This window comes from Ahaetulla prasina, chromosome 6 (genome assembly GCF_028640845.1).
Source record: "Ahaetulla prasina isolate Xishuangbanna chromosome 6, ASM2864084v1, whole genome shotgun sequence".
NCBI lineage: Eukaryota > Metazoa > Chordata > Lepidosauria > Squamata > Colubridae > Ahaetulla > Ahaetulla prasina.
The window spans coordinates 1,495,361-1,522,711 of NC_080544.1; the positions used below are offsets into that span (position 1 = coordinate 1,495,361).

The 27,351-nt window shown below is 43.3% G+C and overlaps 1 protein-coding gene across 2 annotated transcripts in view; it reads left to right on the plus strand.

The window, feature by feature from the left end:
• The window catches only part of DUSP13B (dual specificity phosphatase 13B), a 39,127-nt gene extending 14,932 nt beyond the window's left edge, over positions 1 to 24,195 (plus strand). Inside the window, exons 2-4 of one of the 2 annotated variants that reach the window (XM_058188463.1) lie at positions 465 to 682; positions 11,122 to 11,342; positions 23,810 to 24,195. In XM_058188463.1, the coding sequence (XP_058044446.1) occupies positions 492 to 682; positions 11,122 to 11,342; positions 23,810 to 24,024 (627 nt within the window). In that variant the 5' untranslated portion in view covers positions 465 to 491 and the 3' untranslated portion in view covers positions 24,025 to 24,195. The remainder of the gene's footprint in view (positions 1 to 464; positions 683 to 11,121; positions 11,343 to 23,809) is intronic. The other variant, XM_058188462.1, reaches the window with a different exon arrangement.
• The last annotated feature ends 3,156 nt before the right edge of the window (positions 24,196 to 27,351 follow it).

Sequence of the window (27,351 nt, forward strand, 5' to 3'; positions counted from 1 at the left end):
CTAACAACAACGTAGGGCATCATGAAAAAAAATTGCAAATTTTCAGTACTGTGTAATATATTTGTAATACAATTATTATGCTATAAGGGATAAAGAAAACACAAAACAATATTGAAAAGTAATCTCTCTCCCAAAGATTACAAGGCAAAATAAGTTAAGGGTTTGACAGCCAAGGGAAGAAACTCTGAGGTGCCCCTAAGCAGGTGTTCATTTTCTTTCGTGGTTAATCCAGGGCTCTAAAGAAGGGATATAGGGTATGCTCCTAACGTTGTGTGCCTTGTATCCTTTGCGGTCGGTAGTTTACAAAATCCTGAAGAATCAGGACTTCTGGTTCTTCTGCTGAAGCCTTGCTACCAGAACGTGTGTACAATTGTCCCCAAAGCCAATTCCCTCTCATGTCTCCCGCCTTTTATGTCTTGCGTTGACTCACTTTGTTCCACCCTGATCTCCATAAATCCACGCAGGATCGGTTCTTTCCAGTCTCTTTCAGAATGTCCTGGTATTCGCTAAACACAGACGACTTGAGACGCCCCAGGTTGCAAAGAACGTCCAGTCCCTCTACGAGCAGTCAGCAGAGCTATCAGACTCCAGAAATGGGGGAGTTGCAACGCATGTTATGGACACCAGTTCCTTGCCGGGGAAATGTCAACGAAGTCTGGCCTAACCTTTATATTGGAGATTTGTAAGTAAATGAGTTTTTATGGCTTATTGTTGTGTCCCACTCCTCCTCTGAAGTCAGTATCAGGCATGCCTCTGCAGCTCTGCCAAAGTCCTATCAGAGTCCTCAGGGCAGGCAGGAATCCAAGGTGTGACTTCAGCAATCCAGATTAGACTTTGCCTGACTCAGAGAATGCCAGAAAGCAGATCCTTTATATAGGCCATGGGATGTGGCTCCATGACTCAGCACTTATCCAGACCTGCCCCTCCCTTCCTTTTGCTGACGTCGCCTCTCCATTGTCCGGAAGCGTGGATCTATCCATTGCATCGTTTCGTCTCCAGCTGTTGGTAATCCCAGCTCGTGGCTGGCTTCAGTCACACATCCTATCGGAGGGAGGTTTGTTTGTTCGGTTTGTCCGGGCATGGTGCCAGGGCTGGGGGCTGGAGGCATGCCAGGACATTCTTCTGTACTATCAGCGTCCGGCAGGAGATAAGAGGGGCCCGGCTGCGGCGGGGGGTGGCGAGCGAGGCACAACACTTATCTTGAAAAGTATTGCAGTTCTCCTGTTAGAGAAAGGAAGAAAACGGAAGACAGAAAAGCAAGGCGGCCATCTTAGCCTGCTTACTTTAATTCCAAGCGGTGGTGAAATCCTGCCAGTTCTATCTGGCTTGTGTGAGTCGGTAGTGGCAGCGGCGCATGGTTCAGTGAACCGGTAGCGACGGCAGCATGAGGCTTCGCCCACCCACCCGGACATTGTTACTTCCTGGTTTTAACCCTCTGCACATGCGCAAAGCCTTCTGCGCATGCGCAAAGAGTCAAAAATCAGATGTGACAATGGCGCGCACTTCTGAACCGGTAGGGAATGTAAGTAGATTTCACCCCTGAATTAAGCCCCATCCTCCTTAACCAGGTTTACCTTTTTTTTTTATTGAAAAAGTTTTACAAAACTTTCCCCTTTCCCTCCCCTCCCCTCCCCTTCCCCCACCCTTCACAAACCCCTCCCCTCCCCTCCCCGACTTCCCGGAACAAACACAAGGTATAGTTAAAAATAAAACAAACATATGCTAAAAAATTTTCCCTCCTAACTCAATTATACTCCTAAAATTCCTAACCTCCCCAAAACAATCAGAAATAATACATCCTAATCATTCAAAGGCAGTCTGATAACTCTTAGTCTGATATCTGTTTTGAATATAGTCAATCCATTTTTTCCATTCATTTAAATATCTTTCTTGCGTATTGTCTTTCAAAAAGGCTGAGTTTTTTGCCATCTCAGCCAGATTGGCAACTTTCAATATCCATTCTTCTATTGTAGGTACTTCTTTTTTCTTCCAATACTGTCCTATCAGTAATCTGGCCGCTGTTATTAGATTTAAAATCAGTTTAGTCTCAATTACTGTACAGTCTGTGATAATTCCCAACAGGAAAAATTGCGGCAGGAACTTTATCTTCTTTTTCAAAACATTTTGTTAGATCCACCAAACCAGGTTTACTTTTCACTACCATATTGCAGGTAGTCCTTGACTTGCACAACGGAGCCCCAAATTTCTGTTGTTAAGTGAGACATTTGCTAAGTGAGTTTTGCCCCATTTTACGACCTTCCTTGCCATGGTTGTTAAGTGAATCACGGCTGTTTCTATGTTAGTAACCTGTTTGTTAAAGGAATCTGGTTTCCACATCGACTTTGCTTGTCAGAAGGTCACAAAAGGGGATCACGTGACCTTGGGACATAGCAACGGTCATAAGTATGGACCAGTCGCCAAGCATCTGAATTTTGATCACGTAACCATGGGGATGCTTCAAAGGTCGTAACTGTGAAAAACGATCCTAAGTCACTTTTTCCAGTCCCTCTATAACAGGGGTCTCCAACCTTGTCAACTTTAAGCCTGGTGGACTTCAACTCCCAGAATTCCCCAGCCAGCAAAGCTGGCTGGGGGATTCTGGGAGTTGAAGTCCGCCAGGCTTAAAGTTGACAAGGTTGGAGACCCCTGCTCTATAACATTGAACGGTCACTAAATGAACTGTCGTAAGTCAAAGGCGACCTGTACTGTATCATATAACTATTATTGGACCTTATTGGCCAATCGTTATACAGGTAATATTTGACTTATGGCCATTCATTTAACAGCCATTCAGACTTACAACGGTGCTGAAAAAAAATGTCATACTTATGACCATCGCAGCATCCCCGCAGTCACACGATTCAAAATTTGGGCCCTTGGCAACCAGCAGACATGTATATTTACGATGGTTGCAAAAAAAAAAAAAGTCATAAAACTGGGTGCAACACACTTAACATAGTTTTAGCTACCAAGTTTTTGGTCCCAGTTATTTTCGTAAGGAGGATGGGTTAAACTGAATGAGACCAGGAGGTACAAGTTCCCAAATTCGACTGTAAAAAATATGATTTCTGTAATAGAGTTGTCATAATCTGGAATACTCTACCTCAGGGGTCTGCAAACTTGGCTCTTTTAAGACTTGTGGACCTTAACTCCCAGAGTTGTGGACTTTAACTCTGGGAGTTGAAGTCCACAAGTCTTAAAAGAGCCAAGTTTGCAGACCCTTGCTCTACCTGATTCAGTTGTCTCAGCTACAAATTTTCACCGTTTCAGTCACAAATTGACTTCCGTAGATCTTACATCAGTGGTGGGATTCAAATTTTTTTACTACAGGTTCTGTGGGCATGGCTTGGTGGGCGGGGCAGGGGAAGGATACTGCAAAATCTCCATTCCCACCCCACTCCAGGGGAAGGTTACTGCAAAATCCCCATTTCTTCCCGATCAGCTGGGACTCGGGAGACAGAGCATAGATGGGGCAGAGTCAGTCAGAGGTGGTATTTACCATTCTCCAAACTTCTGAAAATTTCCACTATCGGTTCGCCAGAACTGGTCAGAACGTGTTGAATACCACCTCCGCCTTACATCATACTTAAGTGGTTAGTAGAAGGGGCGTGCATAAGCGCATTAACATTCCTATTGTCCCTGTCACTGTATTTTTATTCTCCTATTCTTGTTCTCGTTTTTGTTTGACAAATTCCAATGAATAAAATAAATAAATCAAATAAATTCTTGCCCAAAAACTGGAAAAAACCCACAACCCTTGCTTTGTATCTCGTTTCTTTTTAAAGTCTACATTATAAATTCATGACTACAATAATATCTGCTGTAGAAATTATCCTTAGCTCAGAGTATTTGTTGACCTAAACACAAAGATATAAAAAGTAGTGTTCCTTTGCCCTGTTCATTAAATAAGTAACAATGACCACAGAGGCTATCTGTACATTTGGTGGAGGTTTTTAAAGACAGCAAGGAAGATCTGGTCCATCTGACATCTTCAGGGCAGCTTCTTTCTTCTAGTCCAATTTAGCACCACAGATGATAAAAATTAGGAAACACGTGGAAAATAAGGGTTCCCTAGAAGGAAGAGGAATGGGTTGTGCCAGAGTTTGGAGCTCACATAGAAGGTCAAATGAGATGCCCTGGACCACAGAACAGAAGCTAAGAATTCCTTCTACCAAAGCAAAGAGTAAAATATGGGCAATAAAGAGAGAAATATTCAAGGATGTCATTGGAATCATGGAGAATCATCTTAGCCTTTTTTTCAGATCAACACCTAAAAACTTTTTCTCAGCGTGGTCTCCTGCCCCACGGATTGAACCTGCATCAATGATTCTCTAGGGCAGGGATCTCCAACCTTGGCAACTTTAAGACTTGTGGACTCCAACTCCCAGAATTCCTCACCCAGCATGCCTGAGGAATTCTGGGAGTGGAAGTCTCTGAGTCTTAAAGTTGCCAAGTTTGGAGATACCAGCTCTAGGGAGAAGGTTTCATCCTCCTCAACTTCTTGCATTTCTATGATCCATCCATACACCCAACAATAAGGTTTGAATAAGCATGAAAAAGCTGTTTCTGCAACCCAAAACATTCTTTCTTATTTATGTCATCTGTAATTTCGTACTGGCTGACATCTAGCACCAAAATTTTGGCTGCCAGCAGAGATACTAATTATATTGCACTAGTAATTGTTTATTTTTAGTGATGCCCATGTTTTCTCGAAAATAAGACCGGGTCTTATATTGATTTTTGCCCCAAATGATACATTAGGGTTTATTATTTGGTTAGGTCTTATTTTTGGGAAAATACTATATTAAATGCATCTGTCTGGCTGATGATCTTAACCGGGGCTAGTTTTTGGGGTAGGGCTTATTTTACAAGCATCCTGAAAAATCATGTTAGGGCTTATTTTCCAGTTAGGTCTTATTTTCAGGAAAGCAGAATTATTGCCTCATTAAGGAAGGCAGCTTGATCTTTAATGCTTTTAGGAGTTTAGGTTACCGTAGTTTGGGTTGTGTGACAAAAATACAGTGCGTCACTGCCTCTGTACAGTGCTAAGGGAAGCATTTTTCCTAGTATCTACTTCCCCACATCTAACATCTGCTACCTGCCTTTTGTCATTGTGTCCTGAATGTCAGGGTTCCAAGTAATAGATCCATAACCCTGAAGCTGACCCGACATTCTGGGTCTACTAAGCATGTCCCTCTTCAGTGGCCACATTTTGTCCTATTTTACTGCCACTGGTGTAGAGGTAAACCTCGATTTAGGACCAGAGTTGGGGCCAGAATTTCCATTGCTAAGAGAGGCAATTTTTAAGTGAGCCACACCTGATTTTACTGCTTTTTTGCCATAGTTTGTTAAGTGAACCACTGCCATTGTTAAGTGAATCAGACAGTTATTAAGGGAATCCCGCTTCCCCCATTGACTTTGATTCTCAAAAACCAGCTGGGAAGGTTGCAAATGGCAATCATGTAACCCTGAGATACTGAAACCATTATAAATACATGTTGGTTGCCAAGCACCCAAATTTTGATGGCATGAATGTGTGGATGCTACGAGAAGAACTAGGTTTGACATGTTTGAATGCCTCTGTAAATTTGAATGGTCATTAAATGAATGATTATTAGTCAAGGGCCTCTGGTGGCTCAACAGACTAATGCAGTCTGTTATTAACAGCAGCTGCCTGCAATTACTGCAGGTTCAAGTCCCACCAGGCCCAAGGTTGACTCAGCCTTCCATCCTTTATAAGGTAGGTAAAATGAGGACCCAGATTGTTGGGGGCAATAAGTTGACTTTGTATATAATATACAAATGGATGAAGACTATTGCTTGACATAGTGTAAGCCACCCTGAGTCTTCGGAGAAGGGCGGGATATAAATGCAAATTTTTTTAAAAAAGGAGCTACCTCGAGCCATGGTGGTGCAGTTGTTAGAATGCAGTATTGCAGGCTACTTCTGCTGACTGCCGGCTGCCTGCAATTTGGCAGTTCAAATCTCACCAGGCTCAAGGTTGACTCAGCCTTCCATCTTTCCGAGGTCAGTAAAATGAAGACCCAGATTGTTGGGGGCAATGTGCTGACTCTGTAAACCACTTAGAGTGGTGGTATCTAAGTCTAAGTGCTATGCTATTGCTACCTGTATACTTCTTTAAAAAGATTGGACAACCATTTGTCTGAAATGGTATGGGGTTTCCTGCCTGCACAGGGGGGTTGGACTAGAAGACCTCCAAGATCCCTTCTAATTCTGTTATTCTGTTAATAAAAGATAGAAGGGACCTCAGAGATCATCTAGTCCAACCCCTCCTGCACAAGCACCCCCCTCTGCACAATAAGAAAATTCTCTAAAACTTTTGACTTGTTTTTACTAACTTTTGTTTCTCCTCGGCTTTTCTTTGGGCTCCCTTCCCATAAATTCAATAGGACTGCAAACCTTCAAAGAATCATTAATTAGCAGCAAAAGAGATGCAGAAAATGCTTAACTCTTTCCTGGCCCCATCTAGATCATTGCAGCTCAGATGGATAAGAGGGAAGGAATCCTTCGACTGCTTTTAGGCAGGTCTTGATTACTGCTTTTATGCATTGTGCCCATAATCTTATTGTGATTTTATTGTACTCCATTCAGCTGAAAACCAGATTATAGCAGTTAAGCAAATGGATCAATAAATAAAGCAATACAAACACCCGAGACTTTCCGGCACCATGCTGAGTGGTTGTTTAAAAGCCTGGTGCCTAAAGCACAACCTATTTAGCTCTTGAAAATGGAACAATGAAATTAGATAAAATCTGATTTCATCACACTATTCCTGAATCCTGCTTCTCTTCTCCAAATAGTGAAAGAGGAGAGGAGAGGAGAAGAGAAAGAGGAGGGAGGGAGGGAAGGAGGGAAGGAGGGAGGGAGGGAAGGAGGGAGGGAAGGAAGGAAGGAAGGAGAAACAGAGAGGAAGGAAGGAAGGAAGGAAGGAAGGAAGGAAGGAAGGAAGGAAGGAAGGAAGGAAGGAAGGAAGGAAGGAGAAACAGAGAGGAAGGAAGGAAGGAAGGAAGGAAGGAAGGAAGGAAGGAAGGAAGGAAGGAAGGAAGGAAGGAAGGAGAAACAGAGAGGAAGGAAGGGAGGAAGGGAGGAAGGAAGGAAGGAAGGAAGGAAGGAAGGAAGGAAGGAAGGAAGGTTGGTTTTGTTAGATACATTCCTACACAATACTTGGAATACATGCTTTTGTGTTTTAAAAAGTGTTTTATTTTCATATAGAATCCTTTTATTTTATCATTTTCTCTTGTAAAACAGACTTGGCAGGTTTTAATCACACTACTTAGAAAGTAAGGGATTTTAAAAAGTAAAAAGGTGAACTGCAATCATACAATCAAAGGCTCAGCTTTTACATGCTACCATCTATGTGTGTGGTGAATGTGTGTTCTGTTATATTCGGGCAATAACGAGGCAGGAGACCAGGATAGTGACAACAGCTCTTTACTATATGGTGAACCCAGCAACCGGGCTGGGGAAAAACCTCTCCTCTTTGTACCCAACCAAGTACAGTTCTCAAAATAATGTCCCGGTATGACGCCCGAGCCACCTCCTTAGACGTGACTGGGCCAGAGTCCAGAGAGTCGATTAACAGTATGGGTGTCCCCGGAGTGGGATCCTCGATCGCCCCTGGCAGTGGGCATCTGCTTAACGCGTCCGCATGCCCCAACTCTTTCCCTGGCCGATGCCGCAGTTTATAGGAGTAGGCGGCTAAAAAGATAGTCCATCGGGTCAATCGGGGCGAAAGCGCCACAGGCGTTGGGCGGTCTCCAGCCAGTAACCCTAACAGTGGTCTGTGGTCTGTAACAATTTCAAAGTCTCTACCAAAAACGTATTCGTGAAACTTTTTTACCCCTGATACTATAGCTAGGGCTTCCTTATCCAGCTGACTATAGTTCCTCTCTGTCGAGGACATTGTTCTGGAGTAGAAGGCTATTGGGGCTTCTGTGCCATTTGGAAGCCTGTGGCTGAGCACAGCACCCACCCCGTAAGGGGATGCATCGCAAACTAATACCAATGGCATTGTGCTATGATACTGGATCAGTAAGCTATCGCTCGAGAGTAGGTTTTTTACTGCTTCGAAAGCCCTCGCTTCCGTCTTTCCCCAAGACCAAACAGTATTCTTTCCCAGTAACTTATGTAGCGGCTCGGCAACGGTTGCCTTATTTTTCAAAAAGACCGCGTAAAAGTTCACTAGACCCAGGAATGCCTGTAGCTCTGTTTTGTTTTTGGGCGCTGGAGCCTTTCTTATTGCCTTGACCTTGCTCTCAGTGGGGTGGATTCCTTCCTTGTCTATTCTGTAGCCCAAGAACTCTACGGATTCTACCCCTATTTGGCATTTGTTCACTTTAACCTTTAGACCGGCTGACCGGAAAATGCCCAAAACTTTTCTCAAACGCTCCCCCAATTCTTCTAAATTTTCGGCTGATACCAATACATCATCAAAATAGGGGACTACCCCCGGGAGCCCTTGCAGAAGTCGCTCCATTAAATTTTGAAATAGACCAGGTGCCACACTCACCCCAAACTGTAACCGGGTACACTTGAAAGCACCTCTGTGAGTCACAATTGTTTGGGCTTCGGCTGTGTTGGCGTCTACAGGCAGTTGTTGATAGGCCTGAGCCAAATCTAATTTGGCAAAAACGTGCCCTTGCCCCAGCGAGTGCAGCAAATGTTGCACCACGGGGACCGGGTAAGCGCTTTTTTGCAAGGCTTTGTTTAACGTTGCCTTGTAGTCAGCGCAGATTCTAACTGACCCATCTGGTTTCACTGGGGTGACGATTGGCGTCTCCCACTTTGCATGATCGACTGGCACCAGTATCCCCTGACTGATGAGCTTGTCTATCTCCCTGTCAATCTTGGGTTTAAGGGCAAAAGGGACCCTCCTTGCTTTTAACCGTATGGGGGCTACCTGGGGGTCTAAATTGAAGGAAATAGGGGTCCCCTTGTACTTGCCCAGGCAGTCCTTGAAAACATCTTCGAATTCGTCCATGAGTGTGTCCTTTAGGTTAAAGTCATTTCTGTAGATGCCAGTCACTCCCATGCCCAACGCACGGAACCAGTCTAGTCCCAACAAACTTGGCAGGGTCCCTTCGACTATCGTGATGGGCAGGGTCTTCTTGTGTGGTCCGTACTCGACGCGGACGGAGGTGGTCCCTCGAACAGGGATGCGATTCCCTTGGTAGTCTTGAACTCTTAGCCGCTGTGTTTGCAGTTTGCGTTTGGCGATTTTCGCAAAAGTGTCCCAGGACATGATTGTGATCGCTGACCCTGTGTCCACTTCTAGTCGGCACGGCACTCCTTGATTTTCGGTTTTGTGAATATTTTCTTCTCTCGCGGGTTGCTGCACGACCTACTATCACGGTCGTTCGATTTGAATTCGCGCCTTTTGTTTTGACCAATCACGGGTCGCCTTGCCGATCCGCGCCTGATTGGTTGGTTTGAATTTTCGGGAAGGTTGGGGTGCTCGACAGACTTGAGCCAGGTGCCCTTCTTCTCGCACCGCCGACATGTAGCGCCCTTGAACTTGCATTGTTGACGCTGGTGTTGCCCTCCGCAACTTCCGCATTCATCCCGGTCTTCTTTGCCCCTTCTCCGGTGTGGCAAACTCCTTCCTCATCCTCGCCGCCTGATTCGGTCTGGATTTCTTCGTTGTGGACCGGGTTGATTTCGCACGCCGCTGGCGTGAGTGGCTTTTGTAGGGTTTCCGCGCTTGGTGGACATCTCATGAGCTCTGGCTTCGCCCAGAGCGCTTGCCAGCGTTAGATTGCTTTTGATAGCAGCCGCCTCCGCAAACGAATGTCTCTGACCCCACGGATGAGTTGCTCTAACAGCTCCTCATCCAAGTCTCGGTACCCACAATCCTTGGAGGCTTTCCTCAGGGCGGCCATGTAATCGCTGATGGATTCGCCTCTTGCTGTCTCGCTCTCCAAATTCAAAACGCCGTACATATTTGAACGGTGTTGGCGCGAAGTGGTTCTTCAATAGATTTTGCAGAGTTTGCCACGATACCGATTGTACCGGCGTTGGCTCTGCCAGGGCTTCCGCGATGTCGATGACCTCGGGACCGCAGTGGCTCAGGAAATACGCCCTTTTGCGGTTGTCTGGAACTCCTTGCAATTCGTTTGCCTCGAGGAAGCTCTCGAAACGGGTCATGTACGTTCCCCATTTCTCCCTGGATGGGTCAAACGGCGCGGGTGGAGTGTAGCTGGCCATCGCTGCGTTTCTGCCCTGCGTTTGCTGGGTTCGGTTCTTTCGTGCGTTCAGCTCGTTCCTGGTGCTCTTAGCCTCGATATCCCACCTTCGTCGCCAGTGTTATATTCGGGCAATAACGAGGCAGGAGACCAGGATAGTGACAACATCTCTTTACTATATGGTGAACCCAGCAACCGGGCTGGGGAAAAACCTCTCCTTGTATACAGTTTAGCCAGCGGCTTCAACCAATCAGCAACGTGCTTGTTTCCCGCCAAAACGTTTAAAGATACATTACATGTTCCACTAGAAGAGAATATCCGTGGCTCAGGATTGGACAGTGGCATCCTTGGTGCCCTCTGAGCTTCATCATTTTATTGCAGACATTTCATTACCCAGCTAGGTATCATCATCAATGCTGGGTGGGTAGGATTTTACCAAGTTGGGTAATGAAACATCTGCAAGAAATCAACCAAGCAACCAGGGAGCACCAAGGACCCCAAATATATACATATACGTTCCAGTGGTGAAATCCAATTTTTTTTACTACCGGTTCTGTGGGCATGGCTTGGTGGGCGTGGCAGGGGAAGGATACTGCAAAATCTCCATTTCCATCCCACTCCAGGGGAAGGATATTGCAAAATCTCCATTCCCACCCTTTTCTGGGGCCAGCTAGAAGTGGTATTTGCTGGTTCTCCGAACTGCTCAAAATTTCCGCTACCGGTTCTCCAGAACTGGTTAGAACCTGCTAGATTTCACCCCTGATATGTTCCTTTACGGAGTCCCTTTGGGATTAAATCTGAGCCTCCTTAGTTAATTAAGTCAATTGGCCCCTTTTAGTGTATTCATGAACACGTAACTCCTCGGCAAGGTGAGGAGAAATGTAGAATCATAAAATTAACCCAGGCATCCTTGTTGCAGGTACATAGCCCGGAACATAGAGCAGCTGCGCCAGATGGGCATCACACACATTGTGAATGCTGCCGCGGGAAGATTCCACATTGATACGGGAGCCAAGTTCTACCGAGACCTGCTGGTTGATTACTACGGGGTGGAAGCAGATGACGATCCAAAGTTTGATCTCAGCATTTACTTCTACCCGACTGCTAAATACATCAGGGCAGCGCTGAACTCACCCAGAGGTAAACAGAGTGGACTGCATCTCCTTGGGTGTCCTGGTAACCATTTTTCATCCAACATCTAAATTGGGGTAGTCAAACCTTTTAATATCTACCGCCCACTTTTATATCTCTGTTAGTAGTAAAATTTTCTACCATTTCACAGTAGTGCGCCATGTATTGTCATCTGCGCATGCCTCTTGCGCATCGTGGATTGGGTTTGGGGGGGGCGCCGGTTACCAGCTCTGCTTGTCTATTACAGCTGGGTGGTGTGGGGAGAGATGCGCGAGCTATTCTGGGATGAGGCTCTTCTGTTTGCAGTTGAACTATAGTGCCATTTAGTTTCACTTACGTAACGTGAACAAAACTTAGGCATGGGCGATACAAATAGTATATTTTCAGAAATTTAAATTGTCACGGGGAATTTTATGAAAACCTACTGAAAATGTTTTTAAATAATGCTATGAAATTTTTTTTAAAAGTCAATTAAATTTTAAAAAGGTGCTTCAGTATCGGACAAAACCTCTACCGTCCACCATGAAAGCTGGAACGCCCACTAGTGGGCGGTAGGGACCAGGTTGACTATCACTGATCTAGCTAGTATTGCCTTATCATGTCAGTGGATGGACCTTACACCTCACACAAGCCAACATCCATCCATCCAAGTCCACATAGCCCATATATGTGTTCTCCTGCTAGTCTTTCATTTGTGCAGCCACCCATATTGGTTTTTATTGGTGAGTGCATATTCTGGCACATTCCCTTGACAGATATCTATATGGTCTGGTTATAGGCATAATCCTTCTCCAAGCCTTATTGGGATGGTAAAATGAGATTTAAAAATGGTTCTGATAATTTGCCATGGCCAATTGGCCACGGCCAACTTGTGACGGCCAACTGACAACGGCTTACTCGGCACAGCCAACTTGCCACGGCCAACTCACTGCAGGACAACTTGTCGCAGGACAAGTTAAACTAATATCAAAGAAATGGTGAAACAGAATCATGAAAGAAAGGATGCCAAAGGAGGGACAGAATGAAACGTGAATGTCAAAAATTTAAATAATTGTTTATTTATTTTAAATAATTAAATAGAATTGTTAAGTTGTCCCGCAACAAGTTGTCCTGTGGCCAGTGAGCCATGGCAAGTTATCTTGCAGTTAGTTGACCATGATGAGTTGGCCGCAATGAGTTGGCCATGATGAGTTGGCTGCAATGAGTTGGCCATGATGAGTTGGCTGCAATGAGTTGGCCATGATGAGTTGGCTGCAATGAGTTGGCCATGATGAGTTGGCCGCAATGAGTCGGCCATGATGAGTTGGCTGCAGCGAGTTGTCCCATTCCCGATGCTGGAGGAGTTGGTGTCTTTATCCCTTCCTTATTTCTGTGCCAAGGGTGGACTTTCTTTTTTTTTTCTTCTAAGACATTTTGCTTCTCATCCAAGAAGCTTCTTCAGCTCTGACTGGATGTTCAGTGATAGGATTCAGCCACTTTGCACCTATTCGGGAGAACTGGTTGTTAATTTTCTAAGCAGTTTGGAGAACCCGTTGCTGGAAGAAATCTTATTTTGTTTTTTTTCCCCACTTTACAGGGCTAATTCTTTAAGGAAGGCAGGATGGATACATTCTGGTGTTGTTTCCAGCCTAATCTTTATTGCCTTGCTTATAGAAACTGCCTCTCTGGTTAACCCTTATTACATTGTAATAGCTAAGGCAAAGCGTCCATCAAGTGATATTGAGTTGGCCACGCCCACACAGTCACATGACCACCGAGCCACACCTAACCAGATGGTCGTTAGGGCAGAGAACCAGTTGTTAAATTATTTGAATCCCACCAGTGTGGATGTTGGGTCATCAACAGCCATCAATTCAGAGCTGAAGAAGCTTCTTGGATGGGAAGCGAAACATCTTCAAAAAATAACAACAACAAGAAAGTCCAGTTGCCTCCTGAAAAAAGCACCTTTGGGACTTCCAGGACAGACAAACTTTTCTTTTTCAGTTGAATGCTCACTTGTGACCTACATTTTTCTTGGGGGGGGGGGTGTCTGTGGAGGGAAACCAGTGGAAATTTAAGAGATGAAAAAATGCAGAGAGGGTCAAGAGAGTCTCAACTTGGTGATCAGGTTCTCCTTTAGGGCAGAGAAGTGGGACTGAGTATTTTGCTCAAAGCCAGAGAGTTCCTCCTTTACGTTAAAACTGTTGGGTTAGTTTGGGGAAATCTTCATTTGCCAAAGTGAGGCATTTGTACCAAAGTTAAGACTTTCCAAGTTGGATTGTAATATATTTTGAGTCTGAGTCTCATTGCCATTCAGTAACACATAGATTTACAATGCCAACATTCTGTTCTGACTCAGCCTTAGCAGAAGCAAGAAACAGACTTCTTGTCACGAAAAACCCCTCTTGTGAATTAATGGCATTCGCCCACCAAAAAGTCCAGGCAATAGTCCTTCAAGGAGTTAATTGCAGTAACAGACCTTATCAGTTCCTTGTGATAATTGCAAGGCCTGAGCTCCCAGCCAAAAGGCTGCAGATTAAGTTCTGGCAAGCAGTCTCTGATGCACGAAACATAATGAGCAAAATCTTCAGAAATATGAACTGTTGTCTCCTACAGCAACCACTCCTATTTATTCCCCAGCCAGGGAGGGGTTCTCAGCATCCACGTTTGATTTGCTTCCCAGACTGACTCCTTATCCTCCGTTGTTCACCTCTCCTAGCTGCTCTGCGCATATGTGCATCTGGAACAGGCCCCAGCTGTTCTTCCTCCTCACTCATCTCTGCCTCCAACGGCAGCTTTCCCTCTCTGGCTGGGAAATGCCAGACAGCCCTGGCTCTATCTCTGCTTCCGATGCAGAGCATCTATCAGAGCCTTCCCCAGACTCCAGAACTGGCCCAAGTTTTCCCCAACCTCCTTATCATCTGCCTCCAGCTCCGCTGGCAGCTGGCGGGCCACAACACATTCTGAGTGTCAACCTTCATAGTTTCAGAAGGTCATAAAAGTGCACAGATCCTATTTAAAAACCAAAATGCTAGATTTAGCACGTGGGAGCAACCTAATTCCAGATGATCAAACCCAAAACTGACTCCAGGTTGAGAAATCTTCAAACATTTTTTTTTCGAGCCGGGATTTGTCTCTTGCTCAATCTCTTCCTTTGCTTGCTGGTTCTGGCTATATTTAGATAGATAGGACTCGAGTTTCTTCTCCTGCTTCTGTGGATGGCACAGAGACCCCAGATGAATTTATTCTCAGTTGATCCAACTAAACAGGAATGCCCAAGAGGTAGAGGGTTCAGGTGTCCGTGTTCCTCAACTTTGGGAAATAAAATTTGCCTTGCAAGGAAAATGAAATAGGAATGGAAACCAGACATCTAGGAATAATTCAGGCTTTGCTGGGATGGCCAAGGATGACACTGAACCTACAACCTCAGTTCCTGGGGTGACAGATTTTACCCTGGGGAGCTTCAGAAGAATCCTTTCCCTGCTTCCCTTACATTCTACCAATGACTCACATTACCCCAAGTGAGCCTCGTGTGCTTCTTGGCTGTTTGCACTTAAATATGCCGCTAGCTGCTGAAAATATTTTTTTAAAAAAAAGTTAAAAAAGAGACATCCCACAAATGTTTTAAATACAGACATTCTAAAACAGGGGTCTCCAACCTTGGTCCCTTTAAGACTTGTGGACTTCAACTCCCAGAGTTCCTCAGCCAGCTTTGCTGGCTGAGGGACTCTGGGAGTTGAAGTCCACAAGTCTTAAAGCAGCGGTTTTCAACCTGTGGATCGCGACCCCGTTGGGGGTCAAATGACGATTTGCCAGGGGTCGCCTAAGACCATCGGAAATATGGGAAGTGTACTTGCGAGTCGAAGAATCGCGCTCCAATGGTTGACTCCACAAGCCAGCTGTAGGCTCTTCAAATCGCTAGCCGAATTCGGCTCCAGGTGCGATGAATTAAAAAAGAGAGAAATCTTTGCTCTGATGTCTCCCTCTCAAGCCAGCTGCAATCACTCCCAATCGTTAGCCTAATCTGGCTTCAGGCGTGATAAACTTAATAGGGGAGGAGTCTCCGCTTTAATGCCTCCATCCTCAAGGCAATCGCAAGCAGTTCAGATCGCTAGCCAATACGGCTTCAGGCGCGATAAATTCAAAACGAAAATAATTTTACGGTTGGGATCGCCACATCGTGAGGAATTGTATTAAAGGGATCGCAGCACTATAAAGGTTGAGAACCACTGTATTAAAGGGACCAAGGTTGGAGACCCCTGTTCTAAAACATGCACACATATCATATCTTCTTACATTTCAGGATAATGCCCCGTCCAAATCTGTAGTGCAACGTCTAATAATAAATACATATAACAAATATAAGACTAACAGGGCCAACCCCTTATATATACCGGAGCAGGGAGCAAACAGGGAGCGCGCACTCACATTTTCGGTGCTGGGGCGAACCGGTTGTTAAATTATGAAGCCCATCTCTGGATCCACTGCCTATCAGCACCACTGCCGGTCAACAGCCGACCCTCCCCTGTGTCTGTGCAGGAAGTCAGCTCTCCATCCAATCGACCACCGCCCCCAATGCCTGAGGGGTCTGGGACAGCATCGTCCTCAGCCCCTCGCCTCCCCAAACATGCCAAGGAAGATGTGCCATCCCTGTTAGACGGTCCTGGTTCCAACTCCTCCTCCGCTTCCTCCTCCTCCTCCAAACCAGGCTCCAATAGGACCATCACACTGTGATTTCTGTTCAGACAGATGCAACGAGTACAACACATGACCCCACTGGGTTTACAACATACACAGTGGTGGGCTGCTGCCGGTTCGGACCGGTTCGAGCAAACCAGTAGTTCCGACGATTAGCTGGCCCCGCCCACCCACACCTTCCCTATCCTGTCCTATATTTCCTTGTTTCTGCCTGATTTCCACGCCTCCGCTGTTCTACTTACTGGGCCTGCCTTAGAAGGTAAGCAGCTGAACATCAAATTGCTATATTTTGAACGCTACACGCAAGCACGTTAGGTATACGCGCGCACAAAGCGCGCACTCACAAAAACAGTTGTTAAACCGGTTGCAGCCCACCACTCAACATACACCAATACTTACAGCAACACCAGCAATACCAGAAGGACCTGGAAGAGTTAAAAAGATGTACAGTTTTACAATTAATAGCCTTGAAGTCGCAGGTTCAATTTCTGCTATGCTTGTTTGTTTACTTTAATTTATTGTCTGGAAGCATGCATATTTGCACAGAAAGAAGATCAAATATTAAAAATTAATTATCTGCTTATGCGCGAGCTTCTATCGTCATTTCTGCATATTCAACGTAGCTTTTAAAAACATAAAATTTCTTGTCTATCAATCATTTCTGTCTCCAGGAGAACTTTGAAGACAGCAATTTGTTTCCCAAGAACTTGGCGCTGAATAATTCAGTTTTTGCTGGCCTTGTTTACTCTTGTAAAGAGGTTTCTTTGCTGTATTGTTTATTACCTTCACTCTGACTCCTGCCCCATCCTAGGCAGGTAGCTGACCTCAAAGCCAATTCTTCCAGGAATAATAATAATCTGTTCACCAACAATGTGAAGATACAGCTGCCGGTTCTTTAAGCTGCTGTTGGCCTTCACACGCTTTGAATTATTCCCAAGAACCTAGGATGTTGCAAGTATCGACATAATATAGATGCAGGACTTTTGCAATGAACTGGTAAAAATTTGTCAATGTGCAGATTTTCTGAATGCCATCCAAGGTCCCTATAATCACTGGCTGGTTTCTGCTATAATCTTTCAATTTCAATTTTCAGATCTTGATATGTTGTGTTCTTCTCCAACTCTTTGTCTTCTATTCTACTAGCCTCTAGTATGTCCACATAATTAGCCATCCTTTCTTCTTTTCAACCACAGTTAAACGTGGTCAAGACTTTATCCAGTCTTTGGAAATCCCACAATAGTTTAACCTACTCATTTTTGACTACTTGTTCTACTATATAAGACACGTGGTGGCTCAGGGGCTATGACGTTGAGCTTGTCGATCGAAAGGTCGGCAGCTCAGCGGTTCGAATCCCTAATGCTGCCATGTAATGGGGTGAGCTCCCGTTACTTGTCCCAGCTTCTGCCAATCTAGCAGTTTTGAAAACACGTAAAAATGCAAGTAGAAAAAATAGGGACCACCTTTGGTGGGAAGGTAACAGCGTTCCGTGAGCCTTTGGCATTGAGTCATGCCGACCACATGACCACAGAGACGTCTTCGGACAGTGCTGGCTCTTCGGCTTTGAAACGGAGATGAGCACCGCCCCCTAGAGTCGGCAACGACTAGCACATATGTGCGAGAGGAACCTTTACCTTACCTCTACTATATGCTCCCATCAATTTTTCATTACTGGTTCATGATCATTTTTACCGATGTTCCAGTGAATCATTTGGTGACTTTGTTGTATTGGTGTTTATAATCAGTTTCTGTATTCATTCAATGCTATGGCAGGAGCTGAGTCTATAATCTACTATTTCTTCTGCTACCAACCTGCCTTCCATTGAGGACCTGTATACTGCACGAATCAAGAAGAGGGTCGTGAAAATATTTACAGATCCCTCACATCCAGGACATAAACTGTTTCAACTTCTACCCTCAAAATGACGCTACAGAGCACTGCACACCAGAACAACTAGACACAAGAACAGTTTTTTCCCAAAGGCCATCACTCTGCTAAACAAATAATTCCCTCAACACTGTCAAACTATTTACTAAATCTGCATTACTATTAATCTTCTCATAGTTCCCATCACCAATCTCTTTCCACTTATGACTGTATGATTATAACTTTGTTGCTGGCAATCCTTATGATTTATATTGATATATTGACCATCAATTGTGTTGTAAATGTTGTACCTTGATGAACGTATCTTTTCTTTTATGTACACTGAGAGCATATGCACCAAGACAAATTCCTTGTGTATCCAATCACACTTGGCCAATAAAAATTCTATTCTATTCTATTCTATTCTATTCTATTCTATTCTATTCTATTCTATTCTATTCTATTCTATTCTCTGCACAATCTTCATTTTGAATCATTTGATGTTTTTTCAGTCGTAGCCTTGATTGCATTCGTTCAAATAGCTTGCTCTTGTGTGGCCAAAATAAATCCTTGACTTTTTAAAAATGTTCCAATAGTAAGCTATTGTCAGGTCTTATCTTTATCCCCTTTCCCCTTAATTGTTTGTAGAAATTGACTGTGTGGTGCTTTTGCTTGTCAGTATGGTCCAGAACAAAGAGTATAACAGAATTGGAAGGGACCTTGGAGATCTTCTAATCCAACCCCCTGCTCAAGCAGGAAGCCCTCTATCATTTCAGACAAATGGTTGTCCAATCTCTTCTTAAAAACTTCCAGTGTTGAAACATCCACGACTTCTGGAGGCAAGTCGTTCCACTGGAGGCAAATTGTTCCGCTAATATTGTTTGCATTTTTATTACATTATTTCAGTATTCACTTTTTGTTTCCTGTATATTTAGTAAGTTCCAATTTCTAGCTTGCATCGATGCTGGTTCTTGGCTGTCTTTTACATAATCAACTAATGCACGATTTTCTTCTTGAATAGTTTGTTTGACCTGAAGTAAAATTTAGACTCCATTTCTGTGGGGCAGATGTAATCTACCAATATCATTATGGGGAAGTAATCATAGTGAATAGTCATCTATTTTCTTGGGTTTTTTTGGTCCAGTCTTTCTCCAGTTAATAATTCCAACAGTATATCGTATCACAGATATGGTCCAGGTATTGATGGTTTTTAATCACATACCCACCGTTCAACAGTGTCTTTAGCAATTTTCTCCCTCTTTGGACGTCTTCTTCACTAATCTCATTTTTAACTTGTCCATCCTTGATGTCGCCCAACTGTAAAAATACCCAGATACTTGTAGGTGTCCTCCTGATGGCACCTAATGGTCTGGCAACTTGGCATTCCAATTCCATTCTTGTTTGTGATTTTACCATGTTTTTTTTTTATTTGCATTTATATCCCGCCCTTCTCCGAAGACTCAGGGCGGCTTACACTATGTCAAGCAATAGTCTTCATCCATTTGTATATTTATATACAAAGTCAACATTGCCTCCTCATTTTACCTACCTCATAAAGGATGAAAGGCTGAGTCAACCTTGGGCCTGGTGGGACTTGAACCTGCAATAATTGCAAGCAGCTGCTGTTAATAACAGACTGCATTAGTCTGTTGAACCACCAGAGCAGCAGCACATTTCTCTAGATCAAATTCCATTGCTATATCTGTGCTCAAAATTCTTACAATGTTTGTCAATTTCTTTCAATTTCTGGTTTTCCATAAAGCCTCAGCTCATCCATGCAAAGCAAATATGGGAATTTGTTACCTTTTGCTCTTTGATAGCCAAGATTTGTTTGGTCATGAAAGTGGGATCAATGACAAATAATAAGAGGAAGAGGGAGTCACCCTGGAAGATATCCCTCCCAATGTTGACAAGCCCATATTTTTCACTTCCATCCACCAGTTCTGTCTTTCTCTGCTTCATTATTTTTCTATAAAGTCTACTGTGGTGGTTCTCAACCTTTTCTTCACCATGGACCTCTTTTAAATACCTTTTGTGGCCACAGACCACCAAAACGTAACTCAATATTTAAATCAGAGTTCTCCAACCTTGGCCACTTTAAGACTTGTGGACTTCAACTCCCAGAAGTCCTCAGCCAAGTTTGCTGGCTGAGGAATTCTGGGAGTTGAAGTCCACAAGTCTTAAAGTGACCAAGGTTAGAGACCTCTGATTTAAATCATAACATTTCTTCAAGCCTTCGCAGATGTCTTGTGATGACATTGCGACACCACCACCCCATGGACCACAGGTTGAAAACCTCTGGTCTACTGTTCTTTCTGACACCACTTGTTAGAATAAAACATAATTTTTTATTGGCCAAGTGTGATTGGACCCACAAGGAATTTGTCTTGGTGCCTATGCTCTCAGTGTACATAAAAGAAAAGATACCTTCATCAAGAATCATAAGGTACAACACATAATGATAGTTTAACAGAATAACAGAATAACAAAGTTGGAAGGGACCTTGGAGGTCTTCTAGTCCAATCCCCTGCTTAGGCAGGAAACCCTACACCACTTCAGGCAAATGGTTATCCAACATCTTCTTAAAAACTTCCAACGTTGGAGCAGTCACAACTTCTGGAGGCAAGTTGTTCCACTGATTAATTGTTCTAACTGTCAGGAACGGCTTGTCTCCAGAAGTTGTAGGTTCTCCAATGCTGGAAGTTTTAAAGAAGAGATTCTATAACCATTTGTCTGAAATGGTATCTATAGGGTTTCCTGCCTGAGCAGGGGGTTGGGACTAGAAGTCCTCCAAAATTCCCTTCCAACTTTGTTATTCTGTTAGGGAAATTAAATAAATTCAATATAAAGGATGTCTACACAATACCAGAAGGAAAAAGAGAAGATGAAGTATGGACAAGGAGACATGTAGAAGTAAGAAAAAATGGAGGAGAATAAGAAAATGTTGAAGCTTTTTTATTCTGTCCTCAGCTACGTCAGCTGAATGCACATATTAGTAAGTCTTAAACCTTGAATGGACGACTAACATTAACGGGTCACAGAACCATTCCAATAACTCTCCAGATGTCATCATTATTTATTAGCACAGGACAGATGACTTTGTCAGAGGTGACCATGTTAAAAAAAAAAAAAAGGATTGTGACCAGGGATGAAATCTAAAAATTTTCCCTACCGGTTCTGTGGGCGTGGCTTAATTGTTGGGCATGGCTTGGTGGTCAGATGGCTGGGTGGGCATGGCCAATAACAATAAATAATAAAAATAATAAACAAAGTATAAAAAAAACAATAAGAGGTACCAAAAACCAACTTTCACACTTTACACACACATAACACAACATGACACAACTGACTCACACACAGTGTAAAAGCAGCTGCACTTCACACTTCACCTAGCCACAAAAAGCTCAAAAACCAACTTTCACACTTTACACACACACAACAGAACACAACTGACACACACACACACACACACACAAAATACCACATACAGCTTTCTGAGATTTTTTGTGTTTGTGTAGTTAGAGTGAAACACTACAGAAACAGACCAAATCTCAGAAAGCTGCACAAATATTTTATTTTATTATTTTATTTTATTTTATTTTATTGTGAACTTCAAATCCCAGAGTTCCTCAGCCAGGAAAGCCAGCCAGCATTAATCACTCAGTGATGAAATAGATTAGCTAAGTTAGATTAGTTCTGTCTGGTACTGAAAATGAAACTGATGCTTTCCGGCTGTGAAAAAAGCCATGAGGTCGATCAGTAATCAGGTAAGTGGCTTAGACTCTTTTAAAAGGAGTTTTTCTACATGTTTTCTACAGAAAACATGTTTTTTAAGGTTCTGCTGATGAGGAACTCAGGTGAGATCCCCAGAGTAGCCTTTAATATTTTTTTTATTTTTATTTTTTATTTTTTATTTTTTTTTAAAGTTTTATTTTTACAATCATATCAAATAATTCATCCAATGTACAGTTATATACAATTAGTCGAGCTTGCCCAGTCACCACCCCCCTTTTTAACACTCTTCCTTCTTCTACCTTCTTTTACTTTCCAAACCTTCCTCTCCTTCTCTTATCTACATCCTCTCCTCCCTCCACCCTACACCTTCCTTCTCCCTCTTCTACCCCTCTTCCTTCCTCTTCTCCTCTTTCCTACCTCCTACTCTCTCTTTTCTCCCTCCCCACCGTTCTAAAATGGTAACTGGGCAGACCCGACCCTACATTAATTATATTTATACATCTTCAATAATCCCTGTACATTAACCATCACTCCATCTCTACCCTCAAACCCCCAGTTCCCTCCCCTTACCCCCACCCGACTTCCCAGAACAAAATGCAGGGTATCAAAACTAACAATCATAATCCAAAATAATTCCTAAATTATAATCTCTAGTCACTCCACACTTAATCACACTCTCAATTCCCCTCTCCTTCAGAAATATATCTAATACAAAATATTTCCTAAATTTACTCATATGCTATTCGATATTTTTTTATCTGATACTTATTTTGAATATAATCAATCCACATTTTCCATTCTAAAATATATTTTTCTTGTGTATAGTCTTTCAAATAAGCAGAAATTTTTGCGATTTCTGCCAGATTTGATACTTTGAGTGTCCATTCTTCAATTGTAGGTAATTATTCTTTCTTCCAATATTGAGCAATCAAAAGTCTTGCGGCTGTTATTAAGTTCAAAATCAGTTTAGTCTCTATAGCTGTACAATCCATAATTATTCCTAGTAGGAAGAACTTGGAGTAAACTTAATCTTCTTTTTCAGAATGTTCTGCATGATCCACCATACTTTAATCCAAAATGCTTTAACTTTTTTACAAGTCCACCATATATGGTAATAAGTGGCATCTTCACAATCGCATCTCCAACATTTAGCCTGTACATTAGGATACATACATGACAACTTTTTGGGGTCTAAATGCCATCTATAAAACATCTTATAAAAATTTTCTCTCATATTTTGCGCTTGTGTAAATTTAACATTCCTCACCCAAATTCTTTCCCAAGTTTCCAACATTATTGGTTGCTGAAAATTTTGTGCCCACTTAATCATACAATCCTTAACCAGTTCAGTCTCTGAGTCTATTTCTACTAATACATTATACAACCTCTTAATATGCTGTTGGCCTTGATCTCTCATTTGTTTTAACAAATTATCCTCAGTTTGCTTAACACCTATTTTTTGATCTAATTTCCATCTAGCTTGTAATTGTCCATATTGGAACCATGTATAATTTTTCCCTTCTTCCCCCATCTTTTCTCTGGATTTTAATTGTAATTCCCCCTTTTCCATACAAAGAAGTTCTTTATAGGTAACTACCTCCATCTTTTGATATATATTTATATTTTCTATCATGTGTCTCGGGATTGCCCATATTGGAATCTTTCCATCTAATTTATATTGATATTTCCTCCAGACCCTCAGTAATGCATTTCTAATTATATTATTTTTAAATATTTTATCTACTTATCATATAATAAATAGGCATGCCACCCATATAACAAACCATAACCTTCTATATTCAAAACTCTTTCCTCAGTCAAATTAATCCAATCAGTAATATTTTTTATATATTTTTTAAAGTATAAAGGCTCTGCCGATCTCAGCTGAGGGGCGGGATCCTCACAGGCTTTTTTTTTTACTTTTAAAGGCATACTGAAGCAAAACCTTCTTTTAAAAGTAAAAAAAAAAACCCGCTGCTGATGGTGTGGCTCAGCAGAGGCGGGGGGGTGGGGGGATTTTTGCTACCGGTCCTCCGAACCAGCAGCCGCCATTGCTACCGGATCACATGAGGCGGTCCGATCCGGGAGCATTTCAACTCTGATTGTGACCAGATGTATGACATTTTCCACAATTCTAGGAGGACCTTGCATTGCCTCTTTGTATGAATATATCATAATATTATGACTTTCTTATTTGCAGGGAAAGTCTTGGTTCACTGTGCCATGGGGATAAGCCGCTCAGCAACCCTGGTGCTGGCTTTCTTGATGATCTACGAAAACAAGAACCTCGTGGAAGCCTTAAAGACGGTGCGAGAACATAGAGGGGTCTGCCCGAACACGGGTTTCCTCAGCCAACTTCGGGAGCTCGACCTCCGGTTAACGAGCGAAAAAGGGAAAGCAGCGGGAATCCTTTGAAACTTTAGATATAAAATACTTGGACGGTCAGTGGCAAGTCTAAGAGGAACAATTGTATCTCCTCAGAAATACCTAAATACCTAAATATCATGCTGGGATGTTTACAGGCAATGTCATGAAAACTGTCTTGTTGGCATTTCGTTCAAGATTAAAGGTGTGCTGGAAACTTGGTATCTGTTCCATATTTGATAATGGATTCCCAGGAACGTATTGCTGGAAGGAGTCATTGGAAGCACTGAATCTAACTTCCCGTTCTCTAAAGGAATTCATACCCTGTCCAGCCTCTGCTTGAATTGTTCAGGGAAGGATCCAGTGATTCCCAGGTAAAACCCTAGAAAGAATTTGACCTGAGATACAGAAAGCAAGATAACACTGGATTGGCTTGTTCCAAATCTGGTGAACCATTCCCTAAAGACTCTGGCAAGTTGGGGTTTTTTTTTTGGGGGGGGGTTAAATAAACTTCATATGTCAAGGAGTTGAGGCAAGAATTCCTGTGCAAAGCTGCTGGAAGAAGTGGATTTGTTTTGCTTGGTCTTCATGTGGGTGGATCCAGACACAGGAATGATTAATAGAATAGAATAGAATTTTTTTTTTTATTGGCCAAGTGTGATTGGACACACAAGGAATTTGTCTTGGTGCATATGCTCTCAGTGTACATAAAAGAAAAGATACGTTCATCAAGGTACAACATTTACAACACAATTGATGATCAATATATCAATATAAATCATAAGGATTGCCAGCAACAAGTTATAGTCATACAGTCATAAGTGGAAAGAGATTGGTGATGGGAACTATGAAACGATTAATAGTAGTGCAGATTCAGTAAATAGTCTGACAGTGTTGAGGGAATTATTTGTTTAGCAGAGTGATGGCCTTCGGGAAAAAACTAATGATTTCTTAGGCCAACAAACTGCCAGCAAAACCATATTTAGAGGTGGTGCCGCTACAGGGGTGGGCTGCTGGGGGTTTGCAGGGGTTCTGTGCAGTTCGGAGAACCCCCAAATCCCACTTCTGAATGGCCCCGCCCACTCCGCTCCTCCCAGGAGTCCCCACACGGCCCATTTTGGATGCAGGTAAGTGCAGGGCATGCACGGAGGCTTGTGGACGGCGAAAAACAGGCCTACTGGAAGTATAGGCTCGAGGGCCTCTTGATCCTGGGGAGGACATTTTCGCTCTCCTGGAGGCTCGAGGAAAGCCTCTGGAGCCCGGGGAAGGCAAAAATGGCCCCCCCCCGGTGCAGGAGGCTGACTAGGCCACGCCCACCTTCGCCACACTCACCAGCAACCAGGCAGAGAACCCCTTGCTAAAATTTTTGAAGCCCACCCCTGGTGGCGCATCTGTTCACCTTTCTTTTCTCCCACAAAGCTATCAGGAGCGTAGCGATTATTTTTACCCTTCTTCCAAGGAGGGAAAGGTGTCACAATTTCCCTTCTTTGTTAACTTCATACTGTACCTGCAAACGGGTGTAGCTGTCTCGGGCTGTCTTCCTCAACTTCGAAGACTCAAAGATGTGTGGACTTCAACTCCCAGAATTCCCCAGCAAGCGTGTCTACTGGCTAGAGACATGCCATGAGTGCACCATGACCAATCAGAATTGAGGATAGCCAACTGGAGCGCCCCAATTACGCTAGCCTACAAGGAGAAAGCCTCAGCAATAAAATAACTTAATTTTACCAGAATTGGGTCGCTAATAAAGGAAAATTAAGTCCTGAGTATTAATTGGCTCCAGTTTCCAAGATACAATTTCAGGTCAAAATTGCCTCAGAATAATTCAAAATTATGAAGGGGGAATGTGGGATTATGCCCCTAACTTTCCATGAGAATGGTGCCACACAAATCGTTACCAATTTATCTTCATTAACATATTTTATCTCGGAGGTCGATAATTTCCCAAAATTTGTAGACCAGTGTTACAATAGAAGAGGGGGGGGAAAAGGCTAGAAAAAAGGAACTAATTCTTATACTGAGCTTCTTTTTTGAACCGCTGAAATTCTCCTGGACCTGCCAATCCCGAGACATTCAGATCATCGGTTTCATACAATCTCTCACAGTCTTGTTTTTTTACTGATTAGTGGCCCCAAGAAATTGCCCCAAGACAATTTGAAGAAAAGGCACCCCAGGGGAAAAAAAAGTGCACTCTTCTTCCCTCTATCCAGTGCACTTCCTCAGTTTTTGTCCAATGTGGCTAGGATATAATAGCAATAGACTTATATACCACTTCACAGTGCTTTTACAGCTGTCTCTGAGGGGTTTACAGAGTCAGCTTCTTGCCCCCAACAATCTGGGTCCTCATTTGACCCACCTTGGAAGGATGGAAGGCTGAGTCATCCTTGAACCTGGTGACCTCCGATCTGCCAAATTGCTGGCAGCTGGCAGGCAGCAGAAGTAGCCTGCAGTACTGCACTCTGACCACCGCGCCACCATGACTCCTTCCACCACTGACTGGAGTTTTATTGTGAGCTCTGTCCATTTGATGCTTGGAGAGCCCAGGCTCTCCTCTCTTGATTCAGAACCAGCGTGACCCAGCCCAGATTTCAGACCTTTGGCTATTCGTGTTCCATCTTCCATGTCTGGCTGAGCTCTTTCTTTGCCATCTGGGTTCTGCAACTTACAGTAAATAACAACTTGTGCTCTGCTGTTCCCTCAGTTGGCTCTTTGCTTGACTGATTTATGGCCTCACTTTCCTTCTGCAGACAAAACCTCCTGAGCCAAGCCAAAAGCATAAATACTTCAACACTGGCATTTAATGCACCCGGGATCAAGCTTCCCTGACCTGCTCAGGTCCAGATGTGCTCAATTATCTCCAGCACAGAAGGACGGGAGGCAGGAATTTTTCATCCTCTTAAGACCGCATGACTCCCATCACAACGCTAAACACACACAAACAGAGAGGCAGCGAAAGCAACGTTTCCTCCTTTGTTTAGTACAGGCTTATGAAGTCCTGTGGTTTTTTGTTTTTTTGTTTTAGTTTTGATCTCTAGGTATCCATAACAAAAGTTACCACTGTGCTAGTTAGCTTTAAATTTTTAACCGTTCAGCCTCTAGCCATGAATTTCTAACTTTGTTGGGTTTACTTGACGATAATGAAAAAAACTGTCCTAAATTTGATGCCGAGAGAAAGGGCAATCTGTACAACAGGAATTATAATCCATTCTTGGAAGGGAGGGAGGGAGGGAGGGAGGGAGGAAGGGAGGAAGGAAGGAAGGAAGGAAGGAAGGAAGGAAGGAAGGAAGGAGAAAGAGAAAGAGACACAGAGAAAGAAAGAAGGGAGGGAGGGAAGGAGGAAAAAGAAAAAAGGAAGAGGGAGGGAGGGAGGAAAGAAGG